Source organism: Eubalaena glacialis, chromosome X, assembly GCF_028564815.1.
Source record: "Eubalaena glacialis isolate mEubGla1 chromosome X, mEubGla1.1.hap2.+ XY, whole genome shotgun sequence".
Lineage (NCBI taxonomy): Eukaryota > Metazoa > Chordata > Mammalia > Artiodactyla > Balaenidae > Eubalaena > Eubalaena glacialis.
This window is the reverse complement of record NC_083736.1, coordinates 136,776,760-136,802,676: the sequence shown is the minus strand read 5'-3', so window position 1 is coordinate 136,802,676 and position 25,917 is coordinate 136,776,760. Positions and strand designations below refer to the sequence as shown.

Here is a 25,917-nt window from a genome sequence, read left to right as displayed (position 1 = left end):
GAGCGGGGCGGGACCCGGAGGGCACTTCCGGTTCCGGCTGAGGGGAAGGGGCGGGGCCGAGGTTGAGGTGGGAGAGTTCGGCGGCGACGAGGCGTGCCGGTTGGCTGTGGGAAACTCGGTGAGCGAGCCCGCGCTCCCGGCCGGGCTCCGGGGTCGCCGAGGTGCCGCGGCGGGCAGCGCGGCGAGGCCCGGGGCGCGGGGCCAGTGCCGAGCCGGGAGTGCGGGGGCAGGGCCGGGCAGAGGGAAGTCGGGGCGGCGGCGGGTGGAGCCGTCTCCGGGGGCGGGGGACGACGGCCAAGTCCATCCGGAGGAGCCGCCGGGGTGGGGCTTGGGAGGGCGTGCCGGGTCGGGGCCACGTCGGGGTTCCTCTGGAGCGGGGTGGACGCCGTGGCCGACCCGGGCGGCCGGGAGGGGCTCCTCCGGCTTTTGAGGAGACAGTGTTCTAGAACTTTCTCTGGATGGGGCCGTGAGGTGCAGGGTCGAGACCCGCGTTTTCCCTTGGCCCCGACTCCCGTCCTCTAGGAGTCGCTCTCCGGGGCTTTGTGAGGTACCCCGAGTCCTTCCGTCCCTTCGGAGGCGGACGCGGAGGTCAGGAGATCTTGGAGCCCCGCTCCTACCCCGGGAGGGGCTGCTGGTTCTCTGTGGGCCCCGATGGGAGGGCCGCGGGCGCCAGGGCCCCTTGGCTTCCCCGGGGGACGGGGGCGCCGCAGCTTCGGGAGAAAGCGCGAGGGCGTTACGGAGACGGGGGCTGGGGTGTGGGGGGCGGGAGCGTCTGGCGCAGCGCGCCCCTCGGCGGGGGGAGGGGGCGGGGCGGGGCGGGGCGGGGCGGGGCGGGGCGGGGCGGGGCGGGCCCGGCCCGGCCCGGGGCGGCGAGGCGGCGAGGACGGCCTCCGGGCTCCATGAGTTTCCGATTCCAGACGCCGCCCCGGTTCCGCAGGCGTGAGGGGCCTCCCGGACTCCACCGGGAAGGAGTCGTCCGAAAAGGCGGCTCTGGGTGTGTTAGCGCCCGGACTGCCGGGGCTCGAGCCCGTGTCAGCCAGGCCTTGGAAGGCTCTGAGGTCGGGTGCGGGGGCCGCCCAGCTGTCACGACTCCTGTTTTTTCTGTGCTCCGTTAGGAACAGGCTCACATCTCCCCGTTGGAAAGCTGCTAGCAACACGATGAGTCTGCAGTGGACTGCAGTCGCCACCTTCCTCTATGCAGAGGTCTTCGCTGTGCTGCTTCTCTGCATTCCCTTCATTTCTCCCAAGAGGTATGGCCCGTGGAGCGGGCAGGCGAGCCAGGGAGAGTTGCTCCGCAGCTTATGCCTGCAGAGTTGGTGGGCCCTGGAGTTGAGGCCACATGGAAACAGGTAGAACTTGTCTGGGGTAGGGGTGGCAAGGGCTGTGTTGATTATCGCCAGCCTTCCCCACAGTTCTGCTCTGTCACATCTTGCCGAGTTCCTTTCGTGTGCGCCCTGCCTTCTGGTCTTCAGAATGTCCCAGAGGGGAGAAGACCTAGTTATGGTTCTGGGAATGATGCCCTCCTGCCGCCCCCCGGGGGCCCTGGCGTTCAGTGGATGGCATTGTGGGATCTGCAAAACTTGCATCACGGGGTCACGTTGCCGTTGGTTTGGTGACTTCTGTCCTCTTAACTAGTCTCACTGGCATTGCGTGGTGCCCTCATGAGCATTACTCAGCCTATGAAGGCCGGAGCCATGTTTCTTTTCAATGAACAGAGGACCTGTAAAAAGTTAACTTGAAATTAATTTTAGTTGCATTTACCATATGAACACGTTTGGACTTAAATTGGGACATTACAGATGAGGCTGTGTTTTCACGGATATTTTTTTAAAAGCTCTTTTTTAATGAAAAAGTGTAGGCCCTGTTGTGACGTAATAGAAAGTATACAACATTGCTTAAGGAATATTCTTGACAAAAGCGAGATCTGAGTCACCTCGTACAGTTCACAGGCCATGCAGAACAGAGGCCCCCTTGGAGCTGCAATCTGGGAAGCTTTGTAGGACAAACAACCTGGTTTCTGCAAACAGTGAACTGGGAAAGAAAAGAGGGCAAGGGAAGAGGGAGCTTATAGAATGAGAGAGACTTAAGATACTTATCAACTAAATGCAGAATCAGAATCTTGTCAGGATTTAAACAAACCAACTAAAAATAATTGTCTCAGTTGGGCTTTGGAGTTCTGGCTCTGGAGTTCTGATGATGAGAGATTCTTGTTGATTTTTTTTGAGGTCTGGTGATGGCATCGTGATTAGTATTTTGGAAGGCTCTTCTCTGATAGAGCTGTATCCTGAAGTACTTATGGAGGGAAATGAAGAGAGGTCTGGAGTCTGCTTCATGGTAATCTAGGGTGGTGGGAGTCTAGGTGACCCACGATTGGTCACGGGGGAAAACAGTTTAAAGAAATGTGTAGGTGGCAAGCATTTTGATACTACAGAGGGGAAAGTAAGTTTCCCATTTCCCTCCCCAGAGCCTACCAGTGTTTAAGACTGGTTTTCTAGAAATTTCTATACACGGACACGTATCTTTTTTTTCTTTTTAACGCTCTTGAATGGATGTCATAAATTGGAGAATTGCAGGCAGCTGAGCCTGACTCTGTATGTGATATTCAGCCGTGGGAGACGAGTGCAAAACTGTATTTCTGTTCCCAGGGCCCTGGATCCCAGGCGTGCGTTCTTTCTCTTCAGCCCTTAGCCTTTTTGTTTTCTTCACAGATGGCAGAAGATTTTCAAGTCCCGCCTCGTGGAGTTGGTAGTGACCTATGGCAACACCTTCTTTGTGGTTCTCATTGTCATCCTTGTGCTGCTGGTCATTGGTGAGTGAGCTACGGCTGAGGGCAGCTACCTGACCTAGACCCTTTGACGTAGCCTCTGCTGCAAAGCCCCGTGCCATGTTCCATGAGCAGTGTACAGCTTTGGCTTCTCAGAGACAGACCACTGAAGTGCGCCTGTCTTTCTCTTGGGGGAGGAGGCTCCTTTCATCCAGAAAGACGGCGATGCTGACTGCTGGCAGGGCCTTCACTTTGACCAGCAGCCTTTGTGTACCCGGTGATGACCACCTCATGTCTTAGGCAGCTCCTCACGTCCTTCCAGAGCTGAAACCAAGAGAAGCTAACTGACTCACGCTGACCCTGGTCTAAGTAGCGCTGCTCCTTGGGCACTTAGCAGCGTCAGTCTCTCCCTCAATGCCTGAAACAGGCCTCAAATAGGGGACTGAGCTACCAAGTAGATAGGGAGCCAAGCTGGGAAAGAAGCTGCCATGTCCTGAAGTATATGGGGGACAAGAGGTCTGATAGCATATCTAGGGGGCAAGTCCCAGACCTCTCTGGATCTGGGTCAGACTTCAGGTTCCTCGAAGTCCTTCCAGTTCTGAAGTTCTATAAATCCTGCATTGAGGTACACACCAGCAGGGGCTTGAAAGAGGAACAGGGGTGGGGCCTGAGGCCAGGTGGTGGCGTGATTGTTTGGAGACCAGAGGAATCAATATAGCTCTCATTTGTCTGTTAAATGTGCATTTTGTTGCGGTAAGTGATCAATACATCCCCCTGCTGGGTCTCCAAAGTATTGGCTCACCTCTGCCATAGACAGTGGTCCTGTCTCCAAGGTGCGATGCCTGCTTAGACTCAGAGCACTTCTGTCTCCCTGAGTCCCCAGCAGAAATGTGGCAGGGGGTGGGAGGCCAGGGGGCCATAGTTCAGGGGAATGTGCAGGGCCCCACCCACCAGCTGCAGCATCAGGCGTGTCTCCTTCCTGATGTCTCGGGGCCTGATGGGATAGGTCAGGCAGGACTGCCTCTGAACAGGTGAGGTGTAGCCTATCCATTCCCAGCCGTGGAGGGTGGGTGCCAGCTGCCCACAGACCTCACTGTTCTTGAAATACTTGGTAAAGCCCCAAGAGGCAGCTCTTTCCAGTCAGGGTTCTCTCCCTGAGCGGCCTCTGAGTCCAGAACAGATAGGGATTATGCGTGTCTTCCCCTGAGCAGGAAAAGCCAGGCTGCAGGGTTCTGGAATTGGGTGTGTGTGCTTTTGCTTTTGGGTGTGGGCTGGGGGCAAGAATTGGGGTGGGGAGGGACTGTGCTGGGGATGTTCACTTGGGGCCTTGCCCCTCTGCAAACCGGACTCCACGGACTCTCCTAGTATGGCAGAGTGGGCCGGGGGGGCCCTTTGCAGAAGGCAGTAGTTGGCAAAGGTGCCATTCTTCTTTTTTGGGGGTCAGGGAACTGCTTGGATGTTCTAGAGAGACATCCTGCTATGATGACAGGCTGCTTTCTATCCTAAGGGTAAGAAGCATAATCTAGAGGGGCCTACCTAAATAAGTTGTTAGCTAGTAGCAAATACTAATGACATAACATAACCAGCTAGAAGCTGCAGGCCTGGCTGGCCCCTAGCCATCACTGGGAGGGACCTAGGGCACATCTCACTGGGGGAGTGGGCTTAATGAGGATCCAGGGTCAACTGCCCTGGGCTGGAGGCCTGAGATAGAGGGCAGCACTCTGCTGCGTGACTTGGGCTAGTTTGGCCCAACGCCCCCATCCCTGCCATCAGCCAGAGGTGGTCCTGAAGTATACGGGGGACAAGAGGTCTGATAACATATCTAGGGGGCAAGTCCCACATGTTCTCTGCCATCAGCCAGAGGTGGTCCTGGAGGTGCTGGGGTTTCTGGATGCAGAAGACAGTGTAGGAAAACATGGTTTTTGTTTGTTTGTTTAAATCACAAAAATAACACATCTTTAAAAATTCACAAATTCAACTTAGAAAGTTAAAGTCTCCCATAATCCCACGTCTCACAGGTAAATATTGCTAAAAGTTTATGGTATGTTTCCACAGGCATTTTCTATGGTGCCGTCTTTATTAAACTAGTACATACCGTTTTGGCTTGGATTCAGATCACAGTACACACTGTTTTGGATTGTGCTTTTTCCACTTACTGTATCTTAGGTTTTTTTTCTTATGGCAGTCTCATTCTTCTTAAAGATTGGGTAGTATTTTATCATATGGTTATACTGTAATTCCTTGTATAGGCATCCTCATATCATTGCACATATATGCAAATCTTTCTGTAGGGTAAATTCATAGAGGTGAAATGGATGAACCCAAGGGCATGAACATTTAAAATTTTATGTCTTAGTTTGGGCTGCTATAGACCATAGACCGAGTGGCTTAAACAAAAGACATTTATTTCTCAAAGTTCTGGAGGCAGAAAGTCCAAGATCAAGGTGCTGGCAGATTCAGTGTCTGGTGAGGGCTCTCTTCCTGGTTCATAGGTGGCTGTCTTCTTGCCATGTCCTCACATGGAAGAAGGGACAAGGGAGCTCTCTGGGGTCTATTTTATAAGGGCACTAATCCCATTCACGAGGGCCTAGCGCTCACTTCCCAAGGGCCCGTCTTCCTAATATCATCTGGTTGGGGGTTAGGATGCCAACTTAGGAATTTTGGGGGCCAGGAACGCGCAGTCCATGAAAAACATTGTTGTCCTGGTTTATATCCCTGCTAACAGTGTTGAAAGAGGGCTTGCTTCTTGGTACAGATGTAACACGAAAACACCAGTAAAGGGAGGCAGATTTTTATAATGTAAGATCAACTTAAAAAACAAGCAGTCTCAAACCAGAAATTAAGAACCAGATAATAGCCATACAGTGACACTTTGACCCTCTCCCATGGGGGTCCATTAAGAGCCCTCCTTAGGTAGATCTTTACATACTGACTTAAAAAGATGTCTCAGATGTTCGCTTTGGCAGCACATATCCTAAAATTGGAACGAGATAGAGATGATTAGCATGCCCCCTGCACAAGGATGGCACACAGATTCATGAAGCATTCCATGTTTTTTAGCACATTGTAGGGTATACAGAAGTAGAAAGAAAATGTTGTACGCGTGAAACTTATATAATGTTACAAGTCATGTACCTCAAGAAAAAAGAGATTTCAGGGTTGAGGGAGAAAAACAGTAGGTATGGGATGGTTCCATTTCTTTTTTTTTTTTTCTTATTTTTTTTAACATCTTTATTGGAGTATAATTGCTTTACATTGTTATGTTAGTTTCTGCTGTATAACAAAGTGAATCAGCTATACGTATACATACATCCCCATATCCCCTCCCTCTTGCGTCTCCCTCCCACCCTCCCTATCCCACCCCCCAATCCCGCCCCCTAGGTGATCACAAAGCACCGAGCTGACCTCCCTGTGCTATGCAGCTGCTTCCCACTAGCAAACTGTTTTACTTTTGGTAGTGTGTATATGTCCATGCCACTCTCTTACTTCGTTCCAGCTTACCCTTCCCCCTCCCTGTGTGATGGTTCCATTTCTATTCCACAAACGCATAGATGTTAATATACAGGTGAACCAGAGCGCTGTGTGGCCAGCAGCAGCTCTCCAGAGCAGAGGCTGTTCACCATTCAGCAGGTGTTTGTGTGCCCCCTGTGCGCCTAGCACTATGCTAGGCCCTAGGGGTGTAATAGAAAAGATTTCTGCTCTCGTGGCGTTTGTAGTCTAATTTGGGGGAGATGGACAATAAACCTGTAATTGGGGTAATTTCAGATGTGTGTATTGCAAAGAGAATGACATCAGGTAATGGGACTGAAAATGACTGCTTTTTAGCTAAGCTGGCCACATGTAGCAGGTCCTGCTGGAGGTGATTATGTTATGGGATTCTTACTCCTTCTGCATTTCTGCTATGTTTGAACCTTTGATGAGCGTGAATTTCTTTTGTAATCAGAATAAAACAGTTTAACAAAATGGGTTATAAAGCTTAGAAACGAAAACCCTTGAATCTTTAGCAGGCATGCTTCAGGTCTTGACTCCTAGGCAGCTCACGCCTCCCTAGCGGGCATTTCCATAAACAGGAGTACCCCGGCTTATCAGTTAGATGGCCCATGGCCAGCCCAGTTTGAGATAAACAGAACCAAGCATTGGGGGCACCATGGGAAAGGGGAGCTGCCTCTGTTGCTGGCGACGTCTCAGATTTCGGTGAGCATCTTGACACGGAGAGCAAGCTCGTGGCCTGGGTCGAGTGGGTCTGGGGGGTGACGTGAGGAAAGCTGGAGGAGAGAGGAGGTCCAAGGGCAGCGCTTCTGACAAGGCATCCCCCAAGGTGTGTAGAGAAGGGGGATAGCAGGGGAGACAGATTCGAGGGAAGCAAGGCTGTCCCAGCTCATGCCGCCTGTCTTACCTGGACAACCCAGCCTTGTCTGAGCAGGAGCTAAATGCCCGTATCTCTTCTCTGCTCCGCCACAGATGCTGTTCGCGAGATTCGAAAGTATGACGACGTGACGGAGAAGGTGAACCTCCAGAACAACCCCGGGGCTGTGGAACACTTCCACATGAAGCTTTTCCGTGCCCAGAGGAACCTCTACATTGCTGGCTTTTCCTTGCTGCTGTCCTTGTGAGTGGGGAGGGGTGAGGGACTGTGAAGGGACCTGTGGGCTAGCCCATGACTTTGCCTCCTCAGTCTGTGGCCTTGAACTGGAGGCCCTTTCTGTGTTAGGGGAACCACACTGTTTCCCCAGAGGCCTCTGATTTTTCTCCTGACCTCCGGAGGCAGCATGGAGGGTGGGAGAGGGCTGACTAGAAGGTCAGAAGACCACGTTCAGGCTCTGCCGTAACCTGCAACACGTTCTTTTAGGACAAATGTCTTATTACCAGCTCGCTTTCTGTACACAGAGTGAAGTAAATGATGGGCGTTACCCTCCTCTGGGAGAGGCTCTTTGGAGCCCAGCTTAAAAGGGACCAGTTGAACAGGGGCTTTTTGTGTATGGGGTCTTGTCCTGAGAAGAGTGGGCAGAAATGGCACGAAGGGGCTGAGACCGACCCTGTCCCCAGGGCCTTCCCAGATGTAGACCTGTCTGTCACAGGAGCATGAGACCTATTGGAGCCTGGGGGCCAAGGGCTTCTGGAGTTATTGGGAAGAGCCTACCGTGAGGTTACTGAGAAGTAGGGTGAGTGTATGGATTCTTGGGCATTGGAATGACTGTCTGGGTTTCAGTTTTTCAGAAAAAAAGTCAGTTGCTCAGCTGAGCCTGGCCTCTCTGGGTCAAAGTTGGAAAGCGGTGGGTGGTGGAGCTGGAAAGGGCTTTTCAGGGGGATACATTTGATCACAGGAGTGATCTGCAAGGCTGCTGTTTTCCAACTTCTGAGAGTCAAGAACTGAGAAGGCTGGGAGGAGTTGGATGCATACCTTAGAGTTTTAGGGTTTCAGGAAGCTCCAAAAAGGAAGTATGATCTTGTGGCTGAGACTCTCCTGACTGCTCTGCTTTTGTGATCTCTTCCAGAAGGAGATCTCCAGGGCAGGTATTATCTGACCAGGCCAGGGGACAGTGGGTAGCCAGGTGTACCAGACGAGTGAGTGTGTGCGCAGCTCTGTCCTCTCTGCGACACCGTGAAGCGAGGTGTTCCAGCTTAATTCCTGCAGTTGACTTTAAAAAACTGACATATAGCACAAATCGGCATCTGGTTCTGTGAGTGACAAATGCAGAGTAGAATGATACCACTACCGTCAGGGTGCAGAGCAGTTGGCAGTCTCCTAACCCAAACAGGTGAATTCAAAGAAGAGCAGTCCTCATTTATACCTCCGCTGTTCCCGAAGGGCCGCGTGGAGGCTGAGAGAAGAGAGTGAGATTTGGGCCCACCGGTCCCATGCTCCCTCACAATCCCGCTCTGTGCTCTGTCGTGTCAGCTGCCTCCCTCACTTTGTTCTAACCTCTCCATTAGACAGGCGTGTAAGGAAGGCTTCATCGAATTCCCTTTAAAACGGGTCGGGCTTAGTAACTTCTTGGGCCTGGTTGTTCCAGCAGCCATACATCTGTTGCCTGTCCATCTTAGCTTGCTGTGCCTGCCATACCCTCCCGTGTCCCTGGCCGGTAGCTGATCAAAAAAAGGACGTGAGGTTGGTCTTGTGTGACTTCTTAGAAAAGGAAACAGTGACCCCAAGGATCAGTGTGGATTCATCAGTTGCCCACAAATGAGCTGTTTAATTGTTTCTGGAATTTTCTGAGATGATATACTCCTCCCTAGTCTAGGGGTCAGATCCTGTATGGCAGCTGTGGCCCTTGAGGAACTTCTCTATTTGCATGACATTAACCATCCAAGAAAAGAGATTACCTGTGAATTCTCTGGCCGTCCAGTGGTTAGGACTCTGCGCTTTCACTGCCGAGGGCCTGGGTTCAGTCCCTGGTCAGGGAACTAAGATTCCCACAAGCCGCGCAGCATGGCTCAAAAAAAAAGAAAAAAAAACTTATCTTGAAGACTGGACGGCCAGGTGACCTCGCCTGTGTGCGTGTGAGCTGTTTGGGTTCTGGTTCTGCTTCTGCTTGAGGTCAGTAAGGACGTTAATAACCCTTCATAATTCAGCGGGCCTTTATAAATGGGAAAGGGCAGCCCGAGAGAGATGGAGCGGCCTGCGTTGCACAGGTTCCAAGTGGCCAGCCCGAGCTCACGCCTAGTTCTGACCCTCTGTTCGGATGCCAGCTAGTGTGCGTTGGAGTGAGCAATTAGTGCCAGATTGTTGGTGTATAGCCTGCCTCTGACCGTAGACTGGATAGTGGGCTGCTTTTTTCCCCTGGATTTTGGTAGGAAGGTGCCTGGATCAAGTACACGATCTGTACATCAGCCTTATTAGTCTAAGTTTTAGGAGTCCAACGACTTTAATCTCTTAGTCCCATTTGTACATCTGAAAATTATTAAGTAATCTGGTAGTATAAAACCTTTGGCGGAAGTTGAGGCTTTAAATAAACAAATAAGAAAATACATCCTCTAAAATGCTATTGTAACCACTGTTGACACATACGTTTGTTAAGTATTTTTCTAGACTTTTCTATGCCTAATAGCAGCTACCACTTGTTAAGCATTCAGCGTGCCAAGCACACGTTAATTTTTATAGTAGCTCTGCGAAGAAACATCTGAGGTTCAGAGACCCCAGTTCCCAGAACTAGTCATCAGCAGAGCTGAGAATTCAGACTTAAAGTGATGGGACCTCAGCAGCCACATGCTTCTTCAGAACAGGGTCAAGTTGTAACTACCACGTGGAAACATGGGTCTTCCACTGAGTTTGTCATTAACATTGTTCTAGGACAACCCATCTGTTTCCAGCATTCTTAGGTGTCTACCAATTCCCCACTGGTGAACATCAGGCCGATCTCCCCATTTTTCTGATATCATAAACAGGGAAAACCCCTCTCAATTGTCACTTTGCGTGCCTCTCAGCTAGACCGCCTGGTACTCTTCAAAGTGTCTCTGCCCCTCTTAACTGTCTGTCTCTGCCTCATCCGTATTTGTGCAAGTCTCACTTGCAGGTACTGGCTCAGTCCCTGAACCCCCGTAGGCTGTTTGGGGAAGAGCACGTGGGTCTGGGTGGATGGGCCAGGAGTGGCCAGAGAGAGGGTGGAGAGTTTTGAATGCCAGTTTCAGAGTTTGTACCCGACCGCTGTGTGGTAGAGCACTGAGTTTTTCCAGTGGTGCTGCGCCATGGTCAGAGTTGCGTGTTCATACTTGGCGCCTGGGATGGAGTAGAGCAGGAGAGCCTGCAAGCAGGGGGACCAAGTCAGAGGTCGCTGAACTGAGAGATGCTGGTGGCCTGAACCAGGTTTCAGAGGTGCTGGTGGAAGAAAGGGGAGGAACTAGTGGGGATGCCAAGCCTCTGAGATTGAGGTGATGGTGGTTCTCCTGTGGGTGCCCACAGAGTGGCAGCTGTGGCAGAACCCAGAGGAAGGCTGCACACCCACCCGCGTGGAAGGAAGGGAGCCTGTGAGGCCTGTTGGAAGGAACGAGGAAGCCGGGGGAGAGGAGGGGGATGACTTCACCGAGGGGTCGAGGAATGGGCGACAGGGAGGTGCTGGCGGGGTGGGCACTCCCTGGAAGTGAGATGGAGGGGAATGAAAGCAGATGCAGGGAGAGGCAAGACTGGGGGAGAGGCAAGACTGGGGGAGAGGCAAGACTGGGGGAGAGACAGCAGGTTAGTGGGTGAGGGGACCACAGGGGGAGAGAGCAATGCTCAGAAGAGAGGCTGGGGGTGGCGCTGGTTCCTCATGGGGCTGGGGTCAAGAGCACACTGGGGGAGAATTCCCTAGCTGTCCAGTGGTTAGGACTCTGCACTTTCGCTGCTGAGGGCCCGGGTTCAATCCCTGATTGGGGAACTAAGATCCCACAGGCTGTGCGGGGCGGCCAAAAAAAAAGCACCTGGTGGGAGCCTTGAGCAGCCCTCATAATTGAAAACAGGGGCCCCAGGCTTAAAGGACGCATCACATCCTTAAACAAGTCTGCACTTCCCTGCAACAGTCTGCTGGTGGGGGGGGGGGCGGGAGGGGCAGGGTCTGGGCTTTTGTCTTGCATCTGCTTCGTGGTCGCTCTGACGTGGGGCAGCTTGCTACCTTCCCCGGTCCTCACGCTCCTTCCTCTGTGGGCTGGGGCCCAAAGTCTGAGAACAGCTGTCTCTACTCAGAAGCCTGGGGGTGCTCTAACTCTTTTTTTTGTCCCATGTGATCCCCTGCTCCTGTGTGTTTTTTTTAATTGCGGTAAAATGCATTAACATCAAACTGGCCATCTGAACCATTTTTAAGTGTACAGCTCAGTAGTGTTGGGCCCGTGCGCACTGTTGTACAGGCAGCCTCCAGGACTCTTCATCTTCAAAACTGAAACTCTGTCCCCACTCCACAGCCAGGGATCTCACCTCCTGAGCCTCTCTTCCTCGTTACCCAGGGAAGTGCTGCCACAGTGGGGCTGCGCCATCCCAAGTAGGCTTCCTGCCGCCGGCTTTGGTCTCCCAGCCTGTCCACCTTGCCCCAGCCAAGTGACCTTTCTGGCATGTAAAACCGACTCCACCACCCCCTGCTTCCAGTGCCTTCAGAGCACCTGTGGCATCAAGGCTTGAAACCTACATCCTGCAGCCCTCTGCAGTCTCTGCTTCGGCCTCCCCATGTCGTGAACCAGCCTCATGGGTCCCCTTCTCTGAGTATTTCTGTGGCCTCTGCCTGGAACCCCCCAACTCTTGCCTGCCGGTCTAGCCAAGACCTCCCCTTCATGCTTATTTGGGCCTTCCCTCCTGATTCTGCCGTGCAAGGCCCGTGCTGTGCTGTGGGCTGGCCTACAGAGCTGTCCTCCAAGGGCCCCAGCGGCCTGTGAGGGGCAGCATGGGGACCTGGGCTCACCCCCTTTAGTCTGGTTGGCTCTGTGCCGCCTTCACCTTAGGAACTGAATGGAGTGTCCTGGGCAGACAGGGACAGCTTCAGGCCCATGTCCAGGTTGAACTCATCAAACTGCTGTGTCGAGTGTTTTAGGTTGGATGCCCGGCTCTTCAGGTCTCCTGAGCTCTGACAGCAGGAACGCCGGGGGGTGGGGGCGGTGCTCGTGAAGACACACATGTCTGGGTGCCCCGAGGATGTGGATGTGGACGCCGTTGGTCCCAGCACTGTGTAGCGGGCCTCTGGTCTGTGATGGGTGTGGTGCAGGGCACCATTTAGCGTGGACTCGGGCAGCGCGGGCTCTGTCCTGCATGCTCCTGCTCATCCGTCGCCTTAGTGCCTACTTCCCTCCTCTGGGACTGCCTCTGATCGGCATCCCTCTGGAGCTACAGGTGTGGCTGCACAGCAGCTCTTGCTGGGCTGAGTTTTGCATGTTCTGAGAGCAGTGCTCTGTTTTCTCCGCCTTTGCTAAAATGTTACTGGTCAGGACCCAAGTAGTGGTCGTTATGCAGACCCAGGAAGGTCCACCCTTGTGCGTGAGGCCCCTCGATCTGTTAGTGACCTGCACTTGGTCCACAGTTACCGCTTGTTTTCTGCCTACCTCTCTGGGGCTGGGTTGTGTCACCACAGTCAGTCCAGATGGAGCTGCCCGTGCTTTGCTACAAAGTTCCTCTGCTTAACTGCCAGTGACTTGGGGGCTGGGTTGTCTCCTGGAAGGTGATCGTGCCCTTTAAACTGCTGGTGGGGCGGAATCCATCCGGACCCGATGGGGTGAGCGGGACGTTCTGCTGTGCTTTCTTTGCTTTTGGGTCAGCCCTGCTTGCTGCCAGCGTTCAGCTCTGCAGATAGTTGATGCCCAGGCGACCGCTGGGGCTTGTGTCGATGGCGAGACAAGCCAGAGCCACCGTGTCCATGGAGGCCACGTGGGCCCAGCAGGCGGGGATGAACATCCAGCCTGGGCTCTGCCGCCTGCAGTGGCCATGGGGCGCTTTCTTCCCTTGCCCAAGGGAGTATAACAGCCCATGGTGGTCCTGAGAGACAGATGGGCGTAGTGAGAGTGGACTTTGGAATTGGCTGGGTTTGGATTCTGGGTCTGTTACTGTCTAAGCTGTGTGATCTCGGGTAAGTCACTTACTCTCCGGAGCCTTTTTCCTTACCTGTTGAGCAGGGGTTGAGGATGCCTCTTTTGAGCGCTTGGTGTGAGGATGGAGGTGGCTTGGGTTATGTTCTCAGCATCATGCCTGGCACGTGGGGAGTGCTTAATAAACGGTAGTTGTTACCGGTATCACCCCAAGTAGTGAGAGGGTTTTGTGGGATTTTTCCCACTCGTGTGGTAGGCTGTGCTGGGCCTAGGTAGGGAGTTGAAGAGAAAGCTGGTGTTGGCCTTCAGGGGTCTTACATTCCAGGCTGGGCACAGGGTGGGGAGCATGGGGGCGGGAGAGCAGAGTGGGACAGAAGGACAGAGAGGACGGGTACTGCAGCCAGAGCAGAGGGTGGGGGGAGGGCTGCCCCAGGGAGAGGCCGAATAAGGGTTGGAGGCGGCCAAGCCGAGGAATCCTCAGGACCCTGGGCATCCGGTTCTCAGCACTGGAGGCAGCATAGAAGAGCCAACCCCCTGTGGTGTCACTCAGCTTCAACAGTGAGTGTCTCCCTGGCCAGTCTCATTTCATTGCCCCCTTCCCCATTATTCTCTGGATTATTTTGAAACCAATCCCAAATATTATGTTTGCAGGCAAAATAATATTTTGGATTATCGCTTCGAAAAGAGAGGGACTTAATTAAAAAATCATAAGCACACTAGCATCTTGCTTATTACAAGAACCTTACAGTAACTCCTTAGTAACCAACTCAGTAGTGATTGCTCACGTTTCCCAGATTACTTTGCAGGTTTTGTTTATGCTTGTTTACTGTTTGTTTAAATCTAGATAAGGGAACCTAAGGGGTTTTTAAAATGTGATGCTCGGGGCCAACCCAAAGATAAAGTGATTTAAGTGGAGGACTGACCTTAGAAGGCCAGGTAAAGGGATTTTTGACCTTTATTTCCTCTTGATCCAACGATCCATCCATCAGCTGCCATCATTTTCTTTCTTTCTTTCTTTCTTTTTTTAAAATTAATTAATTAATTTATTTTTGGCTGCGTTTGTCTTTGTTGCTCTGCGCGGGCTTTCTTTAGTTGCGTCGAGCCGGGGCTACTCTTTGTTGTGGTGCGCGGGCTTCTCATTGTGGCAGCTTCTCTTGTTGTGGAGCACGGGCTCTAGGCATGCGGGCTTCAGTAGTTGTGGCTCGTGGGCTCTAGAGCGCAGGCTCAGTAGTTGTGGCGCACAGGATTAGTTGCTCCGTGGCATGTGGGATCTTCCTGGACCAGGGCTCGAACCCGTGTCCCCTGCATTGGCAGGCGGATTCTTAACCACTGCGCCACCAGGGAAGCCCTGCCATCATTTTCTAAGACTACAAATACAGTAGTGCTTCACAGCTCAGCACTGGGTAAGAGCCTTTTTGATAAGTCCGTTGATTTCTAGTCCCCCCCTCCCCCAGCCAGACTCACCCCAGCTACTAGTGTGCTGGTGTCCTGTGGGTGCTGGGCCCAGGAGGGGGCTCTGATAAAGGGGGGACTGTGTTAAAGCGGGGGGAGTTGCTACGAAGAGGCCATGGAAGACCATCTGACACGCGTCGGCTTCTTTTAAAATATGGATTGTTTGCTCAGCTACTGGATTTTGGCCTAAGAATTCTCTTCATACTCTAAAGGCAAATGGTGAATGACCTCTTTGGGGGCAGGGTACCAAACTACAGGGGTTCAGTCTTCCTGATTCCAAGGTCATCGGAAGCCTGATGTTCCAGGAGGGCCCCTTTCTCTGAAGGCAGAGGGTAGGGGGAGAGGAGAGCAGGGCTGGAGATGGGAAGGGCGATTGGCTCCTCCAGCCCAGCGCCTTGTGACCAATTGCCTGCAGGCTGGAAACACTCGCTGTGAACAAATGTGGCTGGTGTGACTGAGGAGCTGGATTTTTCATTTAATGTAATTTTAATTTATTTGAACTGAAAGGGCCTCTGGTGGCCTCTGTATTGGACGGCATAGCCAATGCCACCTCTCGTTCTTTGCTTTGTTGGTTCTCCACCCTGGGCCAGGCCTATTTCCTGGGCTTTTTCCACAGCACATCGCCATCGCCCGCTGGAGACACTGCCTTGTTGCCTTTGGACTGGAGTACCGCGTGGGGTACATCTGGGGTCCACAGCTCCCTCCTTCCCATTCCCTCGAAGTAGCCAGGGGGCCACCAGCATATTTTAGCGCTGGAACATCTGCCTAGGTTGTCTGGCCTCTTTTGGTTGCTCTCTGTCCCCCAGTTTATGCAGAACCCCTCTGCTCCCTGGTTTCAAGAAAGCAACGTGACAGGCTTGCTCCTGTTCGCTGGTTCTCTTCAGCTCCAGAGGGCCCCCCGCCCCCGCTCCCTCTAGCTGGCCTTGCTGTCCCCAGGGTAGACAGGCACCACCTGGGCTTAAGCTGGAGTTGCTGCAGGGCCTTGGCCTTTCCTCGACCCTGGCCCCCTCCCATTTTGTCCGACCTCAAGGGTTAAGAGGAAGGCCGAGCACGCGTGCTGAGATGTACTCCTGAGATGGACGGGGGCAGCCCTTGGAAGATTTTCCCTGGATCTTTTTGAGTAAACTCTCCTCCTTCCCATTCTGCTGCCTCCTTATTTTCATGACTCCAGACTCTGTAGGGTGAGAGTTTCCTGGGGTGGCTTCCACCCTGTTATTACCGGTCTGCTTTGTCCGAAGTTTTTGCTGGGGCAGCACCTGGCTTTTGGCTCCTCGCCACGGTGGCCACCTCCCCACGCCGCCGCGCCGCCGCCGCCTCAGTGTTTTTTGCTGGCGAGCTGGGCCGAGTTCACCCGGAGTCCACCTGCCACCCTGTGGAGCAGCGCCAGAGGCAGAGCTGTAGTCGGCCTGGAGAGTCAACAGGTGGCGCTGTGACACCAGCTTCCCGCTTCCCCAGGGCAGCAGGGTGAAGGGAGTTGCCTGCCCACCTATCTCGCTGCGGGGCCCTGAGGGCTGAGTGACCCGAGGGCGTGGCACCTGGGAGATGCCTGGTAAATGCTAGTGGGCAGGATTGGCAACGGGGGGGGGGGGGGGGGGGGGCACAAGCATAGAATATTCCATTTGGGACTTGGGAGGACCCTCCCCCTTGCTCTCGTCCCACTTCCTGTTAAGTCCAAGTCTGCCTCCCCCTGTTCCGCCCACAGGAGGGAGACAGGATGGGTGTAAAGCACATGTGAAACCACGTCTCCATAGCTTGATATGGTTGGCTCTGTTTTTCCTGCCGATCCTTGTCTACTCAACCTTTTATAAAAGCATGAAAGCCCCACTCGGCGTCCAGAAACATCTTACCAAGAAAACCCAGTTGAATTCAGGTATTTGGGGATGACTTTTGTCTGCCAAGGACACATCTGGATTCTCTTATGGTTCTTGCACTGACTTTTTTCTCAGTCGCTGGGTGCATTTAACCCAGACCCTGGCCCTTCTACCAGCCCTGAACTTTTGGGAAATCCCTTCGGCTTGTGGCTTCTCACCTGTTGTTCAGAAATGGCTAGGAATAGTTACCTGCATAACAGTACTTGGGCAGTCAAGCCGAGCACGGTGGAGGATGGCCAGCAGGAGTGGGGACAGCAGTCCGTCAGCCTTCTCTCTAGGCTGACGTCTCTGGGCTATTGAGATTTGGAGATTCTGAAGCTCAGCACCTTCCACCGTGTGCCCTGCTCTGTCCTGGGTCTCGGTGGAGACTGAGAACACTGAGGGGACAGACACAAAAAGGGCACATTGATGTGCCTGGGAGAGGGTGGAGGCTCTCGAGGAGTGTTGGAGCTGGATCTTGGGTGAATTGGGGGCAGGTACAAGAGCATGGGGCCTAATGTGTGAGGGGCACTAAGAAGTTCTAGAAGACCAGCTCCTGGGCAGTCCCGGTCGGCCGTGCTAGGGAATGCTGCTCTTGGCTTAGCCGGGGGCCCTGCAGGGGCACCCTTTGGACTTGGGCCGGGGCACTGGGCTTTGCCCCCAGCTTTGGTGATGAGTGTTTTCCCAAGTGCCTACTCAGCTACTGCTGCAGTCACAAGCCTGGCTGGCTCATCAACACGGGTCTGACATGGCGCCTTCCTGCTGCTGTTTCTCGTCACCCTGTTGCTCAACTGACTGGCAAGCCCCGCCCGTGTCTGCCTGTGTCCCCCTCTGTGCGGCTGGGCCGAGGGAAGGCTGAGTCCGGGGAGAGCCAGGGCCCCAGACTCACATTCTGTCCTGGCCTGAGGTGTGGCATCACACACATGGGGGACGGGGGGAGTCATCTGCAGGGTCCCTTCCCAGTGGACCAGGTGGGGGGGTGTAGAGATTGAAGGTGCATTCCCTGGTCTGAAGGAGTTTGTGGCTGGGCAGCCAGTTGAGGAGCAAGTGACAGTGTGATGCGGGGAGATGACTGGGAGGAGAAGAGAGCAAGAACCATGCAATCAGATGAGGGGGCACAGGGGCTGGTGCGGGTACATGTGGAAGGGGGACCTGGGAGGTTCAGGAGAGGCTTTGAGGGGAGAGTGGTAATGGAGCTAGGTCTTTTTTTTTTTTTTTTAATTTATTTATTTATTTTGGCTGCATTGGGTCTATCGTTGCTGCACATGGGCTTTTCTCTAGTTGTGGCAAGCGGGGGGCTACTCTTTGTTGCGGTGCACGGGCTTCTCATTGTGGTGGCTTCTCGTTGCGGAGCACGGGCCCTAGGCGCGCAGGCTTCAGTAGTTGGGGCTCTTGGGCTTCAGTAGTTGTGGCTCGTGGGCTTCAGTAGTTGTGGTGCACGGGCTTAGTTGCTCCGCGGCACGTGGGATCTTCCCGGACCAGGAATCGAACCCACGTCCCCTGCACTGGCAAGCGGATTTTTTTAAATGTCCCCTTTTTTATTTTTAAATTTTATTTATTTATTTTTAATTTATTTTTGGCTGCGTTGGGTCTTTGTTGTTGCACACGGGCTTTCTCTAGTTGCGGTGAGCGGGCACTCTTTGTTACGGTGCGTGGGCTTCTCATGGCGGTGGCTTCTCTTGTTGTGGAGCACAGGCTCTAGGCGTGTGGGCTTCAGTAGTTGTAGCACGCGGGCTCAGTAGTTGTGGCTCGTGGGCTCTAGAGCACAGGCTCAGTAGTTGTGGCGCACGAGCTTAGTTGCTCCACGGCATGTGGGCTCTTCCCGGACCAGGGCTCGAACCCGTGTCCCCTGCATTGGCAGGCGGATTCTTAACCACTGCGCCACCAGAGAAGCCCTGGCAGGCAGATTCTTAACCATTGCGCCACCAGGGAAGTCCCCTGGAGCTGGGTCTTGAGTCATCAGCGAGAGTTCTCAAAGAGAAGGGGAGACACCCCTGCAGACTGGTGGGCTGACGTGCAGTGACAGGAGATGAGGCAAGTGAGGACTGGCGTGTTCAAGAGCAGCCAGTGGTTTGGTGTTAGTAGAGCAGAGGGCCATGCGGGTGGTGAGGGGACAAGAGCCAGCTCGCAGAGGGCTGTGTGCCAGCCAGAACAGTGGGCGGGCGTCAGAGGGATGGAAGCAGAGGAGTGACATCAGATTGTCTTGGAGGAAGATCACTGGCTTTCCTTGGGGGCATGGATTGCAAAGCTGTATGGTGGAGGGTAGGGAGGAGGCCGCTTAGGAGCTATTAAAGTCACCCAGGAAAGAAGCAGTGAGGCCACAGGGATGACTGGGGCCCAAGGTGGCGTGCAGGCCTAAGAGCTTGGGTAGCTCAGTGACGGCGTCCACCACAGCGCGGTGCAGGGGCAGTTGGCCTGTCATGGATGGGCTGAGTCGGGCATGTCTCGGGGACATGCAGGAGCCACCGGTGAGTAGGCAGCTGGGTGTCAGGATCTGGCTGAGATAAACCCCTGTCGGGGGTGGGATTGGCGGGCGGTGAGGGTTGCTTGAGGCAAGGGTAGGGGAGAGTTGAAAGGGGGTGACCCGTCAGCTGTGCCAAGTGCTACAGAGCGGGTGCCCCAAGGACTCCAGGGTGCTCCTTGGATTGGTCGGTTAGGGCACCAGTGATCATGCTGGTGGCGTGGCCAGGGCAAGGTATAGGTTGGTGTCGGTTAAGGAATGGAGGAAGAGAGGAGGGGCTTGGGCTGGTGGGAGGCAGAGCCTCGAGGGGTGAGGTTCCTGGAGGGAGGAATTACCCAGAATCGTCTGGGGCTGGGTTGGAGGAACAGGTCTAACAGGAAGGGAGAGGACGTGGATGGATGGCGTGGATGGATGGTGTGAAAGACACGTGGTCGGGGCGGGGCATCTACCCTGGAGGCTCTTGCCCTGCGCTGAGGGGGAGACCCTGAGGGCGGGCGGGGGGCTGAGCAGGTTGAGGTGGCGGGAGGCCCCCTGGACAGCTCTTGCGCTGGGTACCGCGTGTTTGCCCGGGCTCTTGTTGGCAACGCTGGTTCTCCATAAGTGGGGATGGGCTGGGACGGCGCCGAGGAGAGCTTGGCCCCTGCTGTACTGCCGTGGTCCTCACTGCCACCACCATCCTGGGCCTGGCCTCCCTGGGTAACTGGGGCGAGAGCTGTGGTCGCTCACAGTGCTGCTGGAGTCCCGCCCCATGTCAGCCGCCTGCCCAGCCTCGTCGGGGGGGGGCAGGCGATGGGGGAGCGTCACCTTTGGGCTTGCCTGCTCCATCTTTGCTGGCTGGGTCCGCCAGGTGGCACATGTGCCCTTCCCCCAACCCAGTCTCCGGCTGGGAGGAGCGGCCTCCTCCACGTCACCAGGATCTGCTCAGAGCTGCCTGAGCGCCCTGTGCTTGCGAGCTTGGGGCTTAGTCAGACTTGCCTTTCTTTCTGGGCTCCCCCGGTGACTGCCACTCTGCCTGTGTGACTCAGGCACGTTGCTTCTCTCTGGGTCCTGGGGCACTCGGGAGCTCCCTCCACCTCCAGGGCTTCAGCCCGGTGGGGGGCAGGCTGGTGGGCAGTTGCGGCTGAGACAGGGAAACCTGAGCCCTGGGCCACGAGGTCCCGGTCGCTAATTTTAGAGAGCACATGTCACTGGAAACTCTCCCTTCCTGCCAGGAACCAGTAGCCTGGCTCTCCCCGTCCTGACAGGGGCCCCTGGAGCCGCTCCCTAAACCAGGAAGTGTGATGGGTGCCTCACAGCCCCTGCGAGCCGCTCTCCCTCACGGCTCATTCCCAGCAGGGGCTCTGCCAGGGCCTAGCCAGGGAGAGCTGGGCGCCTTGTTTGCTCTCCCGTTCCTCCCTAGTCCCCTCGTCCCCTTGGGCCTGATGAGCAGCAGGTGTCCACAAGAGCCCTGCAAAGGCCAGAGAAGGCGGCTCGGAGCAGGCGGCTTCAGCTGCTTTGTCTCCTCTGAGCGAGCACTTTGTTGTGGAAACACCCTGCACATGCTGAGTCCTCCCCTCGCCCCCGGGGCCTGCCCATTCTGCACCCTCCTCGGGGCGGTGGCTGGCGAGACCCGTCCCAGGCATGTGGGGAAGTGCCCCCGCCACCCCCCACTCTGAGTCCTCCCATCTTCTCTCCTGCCAGCTAACATCTCAGGGCAGGGTGGCTGTCGGGAAACGGAGCAGCGTGTACTCAGCTGCCACGTGCTTGCCTCTCGTGGCTGGTCTGAACCTGAGATGTGTGCCTGGGCCCTGATTTTTCATTTTCTGTCCCCCTCGCCTGGGGAAACCTCGAGGTGGTGATGTTTTCTAACAGGTGTGGTCTGGCAGCTGCCTGTAGACTGCATTTGGGAAGGGGGTGAGGAGAGAAGAGTTGTTTCCATCTCTCTCATTTGGCCCGGGTAGTGGTTCCCTGGAAATCGAGCACATGTAGTGGTTGGCAGCTCAGGCCTTGGGATCAGACAGGCAGGAGTGCGGATTCCAGCCACATTCGTTTCTGGCTCTTGACCAATTGCTTCAGCATGCTGAGCCTCCGTTTCCCCTCTGTGAAACAGGGGCAGTAGTAGCAACTGTCTCACAAGGTGGGCTGGAGGATTCGGCCGGCCCTTTGGAAGCCCCCGCAGCACTGGCTGCTCTTGTGTGGTGTGTTTGTTTGTTTGTTTGTTTTGCCGCATGGCATGTGGGATCTTAGTTCCCCAACCAGGGATCGAATCCACGCCCCCTGCATTGGAAGCGCGGAGTCTTAACCACTGGACCACCAGGGAAGTTCTGGGCTGCTCTTGTTTATCAAGGCGAGCCCAGCCTTGCAGCGAGGAAAGTGGCAGCATGGCTGCTTTGGCACGTCTAGGCCCTGCCCTGTAAAGTGCCGGGTTCTAGGCCTTTAGGCTGTATCTAGGCATGACCCCTTGTGTCCTGTCAGGCTCCTGCTTCCTGTGCCTTCTGGGCTGGAGGAGAGCCCCAGGGCTGTGAGCGGCCTTTTGGGGGCACTAGTAATCATTCTGGTGGCAGAGGACAGCTCCTGGCTCCATCTTTCCCCTCACGTTGCCGGTGTGTTTTGCTTCGCCGCCCTGGCAATCCAGAAGGACAGGTCTAGGCTGCAGGCAGGTGTGGGGTGGGAGCAAACAAAAAAAGTTCATGCTAGCCATCGTTCCTTCTTTCTTTTGCTCACTTCTCCCTTCTTTTTGTAAACAATTACAGCCTGCTTAGACGCCTGGTGACTCTTATCTCCCAGCAGGCCACGCTGCTGGCCTCCAATGAAGCCTTTAAAAAGCAGGCAGAGAGTGCTAGTGAAGCGGCCAAGAAGTACATGGAAGAGAATGACCAGCTAAAGAAGGTGAGTTCGGCCTTCCCGACCCCCCCATGTGACATTCTTTATGGGCCACAGCAGCTGCCGTTAGCCTATCAGGCCGGGAAACGTGCAACACTGCTGTTGTCTGAAAAGCGGAGGAGTTGGGTGGAGGGACGAAGGGGCGGGGTACTGGAGGGGTCTGGGGGATGCAATGGGAAAGGGGGCGCCCTTGCTGCTCTCTTGCCTCTACCCGCTGTGCATCCAGGCCAGACTCTTCCCTGATGAACTGACTCCCTAAGGAGCCGAGCCCTGTGCTGTGAACATTGGGCAAGTTAGCACAGAAGAACACAAGATAGGATAGGACCAATCTTGGTCCCCTGAGGATTGCTATCAGCTGGGGACGAGGCGGGGCAGTCCTAGAAGGCTTGTCAGAGGAGGTGAGGTGTGAGCCAAGCTGGGAAGGAGACGGATGGACTTGGATTCATAGGCAGGATAGAGTTGGACGGGCAGGGGTGAGTTGGGGGCTCCTCGGCTGGAGTGAGCTGTGGAGCTTGGGGAGAGGAAGCGATGGCATTGGTCAGTTGGGGGTCACTGGCAGCAATCCCCAGATGACAGCAAATGGAGTCGTTGGATGGACTGGTCAACTTGGAGGAGCTGCCGAGAAAGGAGGCAGGGCTGGGGGCCAGGGCAGGCAGGGCGTGTGGCCTGGGAGCTGTAGCAGGTGGCCCTGCTGGCCCGGGCTTTGCCTGGTGGCTGGGAACAAGCAGTGGCCCAGTTCTGTGCTGACATTTCCGAAGGGGCAAGTGCCCAGGGCAGCTTGAGGAATCACAGCTCAGTGGGGAGGACGGAGCTGGACTCCTTCCCTCCCTCCTTCCCTCCCTCCCTCCTCCCTCCTGAGTAACCCAGGCCCTTGGCACTGTTCCTAGGAAGCTGCTGGTGGAGTCAAGTTGGATGGCAAGGATGCTGAAGTGAAGGTGGAGGAAGAGAACAGGAGCCTGAAGGCTGATCTGCAGAGTCTGAAGGACGAGCTGGCTGTCAACAAGCAAAGTGAGCACTGTCGTCGGGTTGCCCCCGGCCCCCAGAACTCGGGAGCCTCTGCCGGTGGCTGCCATACCTCTCTTGCCAAAGTATTAATAACAAACTCACACGCAGGCTCAGGAGCTGCGTGAAAACAAACAAATGGCTCCCTGCTCGTCCAGCCCAAACACAGCCGGGCTCGGCCCCAGCCAGTGGGGCTTAGTGGTTTAGCAGTGCACTCAGGGTCCCACCAAGGAGGGCCCAGGAACCCCAGAGGCCCATGGGCTAACTCCGGAGCATCTCATCCAGCGCCAGGCGTGGCGAGTGGCGCTCTGTGCCTTGTCACCAGGGGCCTGGTGGGTGGGGAAGGAAAGGCTGCATCAGAGCTGGTTGAGATGTTCCCATCTGCTCCCTTCCTGAAGGCCTTTCTCGACACACCTCTCGTTCTCAGCTTTGAGACTGGGGTTCTGCTCCCTGCCTCCTGCTCTCACCCGCAACCTTTTCAAAATGTTTGTCCCATGCTGTCAGCCTCCCTGCAGTCACCCCTGCTGAGAGCCATGCAGGGTCCCTCCATTAAAGGGGTTGGGGGGCGATCCTCGGTGTTCTCCTGCTTGTCCCAGCTTTGTTGGCCAGCCCTTCCCCACTTTTGGAGGCTTTCGAGGCAGCTGGCAGACGAGCTTTCTTGAGAGGAGTGGTCTCCCAGACACCCTCACTGGGGACAGATTTGGGGCGGCTGCATCTGCTGTCTACAGCAAATGGCGTTTTTCTCCCTAATCCTCATCTTTTAATTTTCCTTCCTTCACCACGTGCATCATCCCCAGAACTGGAGAAAGCTGAAAATGAGGCTCTGGCCATGCGGAAGCAGTCTGAGGGCCTGACCAAGGAGTACGACCGCCTGTTGGAGGAGCACGCGAAGTTGCAGGTCAGCATGCTCAGCTTGCTCTGTTGGAACCGAGCCCCCCCCAGCCCGCGCAGGCGCAGAGCAGGCCTCCCACTCCCTTAGCCTCAGGGCCAACCTGTCCCCTTCGAGAGGCCGCGGCAGCAAGCTGGCTGCTTTCTCTCCCAGTCCCCCTTTTTTCCTTTGTTGCCGCTGAGTCTGGGGCCAGCGTGGGCCCAACAGCCGGAACCCCTTCTGGAGCAGGAGGGGTGTGGCCTGGCAGATGGCAGCCACTTACTAAGGTCGCCTTGGCAGTCGGGTCAGCCCTCTGCACTGTGGGCCTGCCCAGCCTCGTGCCCAGCATCAGTGCCCTTGAGAAGAGCTCCTTCCCTTACGCGTACCCCTGGTCCATGGTGTGGGGCCCCTGACTCTCGTCCAGGTTTACTGAAGGGCCCCATCAAGTACCGGCCAGAGACGTGCAGGGGAAATTCCACTGCTGGCTGCTGGCCTTCCCTCTGTAGGGGCTGCGGGGTGATGTGAGGCCGAGAGCTGGGGACATCACAGCCAGCCCCCACCCAGTAGGTCCGAGTCACTGCCACCACCTACGCCTGCAGGCCCGGTCTGAGTCCCCAGGCTACCTGCATCTGGAAGCTCAGGTGCATGGAAATTGGGCATGAGGGCTAGGTAAACACCCCTAAGTTCTGACGGTTTGATTCAGTGCTTGGCGGCCTGAGTTTGGGCACCGTGGAAGGTGGAGAAGGAGGGCCCGGCCCCCAAAGGGGGACCAACAGCTTCAGTGCAGGGCGGGCTCACTGGCAGGACCTGTGGAAGGTGTGCAGAGTTGGGAAGAGCCTGAACTGGGACTTGGAAGGGACTCAAGTTCGGAGGCAGCCGTGGGCACGAGGGTGGGGGTGAGTGAGGCCCAGGAGAAGGTGGTGCTGCGGGGTTGGGGCTCTGAGAGAAGAGCAACAGCAGAGGCTTGTCTCCCCTCGCCCCCACGCCCCCGCCCGGCTGGAGTTAGGGTTACAGCCCTCGTGGAGTGGGGCCACTCCCACCCTGGCAGACTGTGAGGTGCTACTGGGGGGGGGGGTCCCTTGCTCATCTGACCACCTGGCATCTGGGGAAAGGGGCACCCCACCGGGCCTCTGGGGTGGAGGGACTGGAAGGCGAAGGGGAGGAGTGTGCCTGCCAACCCACTGCTTTGCAATTTCTGTCCCCTTTGCAGGCGGCGGTAGATGGCCCCACGGACAAGAAGGAGGAGTGAGGGCCCCTGCTCCCCGCCCGTGGCTGGCTGCTTCCCGGGAGCCCGGCCTCCCTCGGTACTTCGGCTCGCTCCCTTCCGCTTCCGTTCCCTCACGCTGCTTGCAGTTCCACGCTCTCCCAGCATTCTGTAGGGGACTCAGTTCCCACCCAGGATGAGTAAGGCTGCGGCAGGTCTTGCTTCCCGCTGGGTTAAGCCCCTTCATGTTGCGCGTTGATGCTCGGAGCTCCAAGACCCCTTTTCTCTGGTCCTGCAGGAGGGCAGGTGGAGCAGGAAGAGTAGAGTTTCTCTTGGGGCAATAAACGTTGTTGTGTTGTGTCCGTGGTGCGTGCGTATAACTGAGGCCGCAGGGAGACCTCCTTGTGATCCCTCTCCCTGGAGTGGCTGGGAAGGTGGCGGCAGGCAGCTCGGACAGAGACCCCCGCTCCAGTCTTTGCCCTGGAGGCCTTCCAGACATTTTGTCTCCATTTGTTCAAACCCCTAAAAGGCTCCCTCATCCCAGGCTGGGCGCAGACTCACACTTGCCCTCTCTGCCCCTCTGCCTCCTGCTCCCCAGGCCAGGCCCCGCTTTATGGCCATGTGGGGCGTGTCCGTCCTGTCGGTCTTCCTGGGGGTTGGCTGCTGGGCCCGGGGAAGCTTGGGAGGCAAGGTAAACCGCTGGGGCTTCCGGGTGGCAGACTCGCCTGCCTCCTCTGGGTCCCGTTCATCACATTTAGGACAGAGCATGGCAGAGTGCCACCAGTCACTCCCTGCCCCACCCCCTCCCGAAGGTTTGCAGGATGACCTCTGACTAGTGCTGGCGAGAGAGGAGACTTGCCCTTGGCAGTGACCTGCGACTGGCCCAGGGCAGAGCGAGGCAGTGGGGAAGGCCTCCGGGCGGGTAAAGTGCCCCTCTGCCACCTGCGGCCCGTGAACATGTAGGTGCACCGCCCT

At 55.7% G+C, this 25,917-nt stretch overlaps 1 protein-coding gene and 1 non-coding gene across 3 annotated transcripts; both read left to right on the top strand.

The window, feature by feature from the left end:
* Positions 1–34: 34 nt before the first annotated feature.
* Positions 35–25,304, top strand: BCAP31 (B cell receptor associated protein 31). Of its 2 annotated transcripts, none has more exons than XM_061179285.1 (8): positions 35–118; positions 1,116–1,250; positions 2,709–2,809; positions 7,226–7,373; positions 21,739–21,874; positions 22,756–22,876; positions 23,668–23,768; positions 24,949–25,304. In XM_061179285.1, the coding sequence occupies exons 2-8, from the start codon at positions 1,159–1,161 to the stop codon at positions 24,985–24,987; spliced, it is 738 nt and encodes a 245-aa protein (XP_061035268.1). In that variant the 5' UTR covers positions 35–118; positions 1,116–1,158; the 3' UTR covers positions 24,988–25,304. The 2 variants fall into 2 exon arrangements, with proteins under 2 accessions (XP_061035268.1, XP_061035269.1); XM_061179286.1 differs by lacking the exon at positions 35–118 and adding an exon at positions 486–588.
* On the top strand, positions 5,717–5,821 carry LOC133082762 (U6 spliceosomal RNA). Its single transcript, XR_009698991.1, has one exon. It is a non-coding gene; the product is annotated as a U6 spliceosomal RNA (small nuclear RNA).
* Positions 25,305–25,917: the final 613 nt, after the last annotated feature.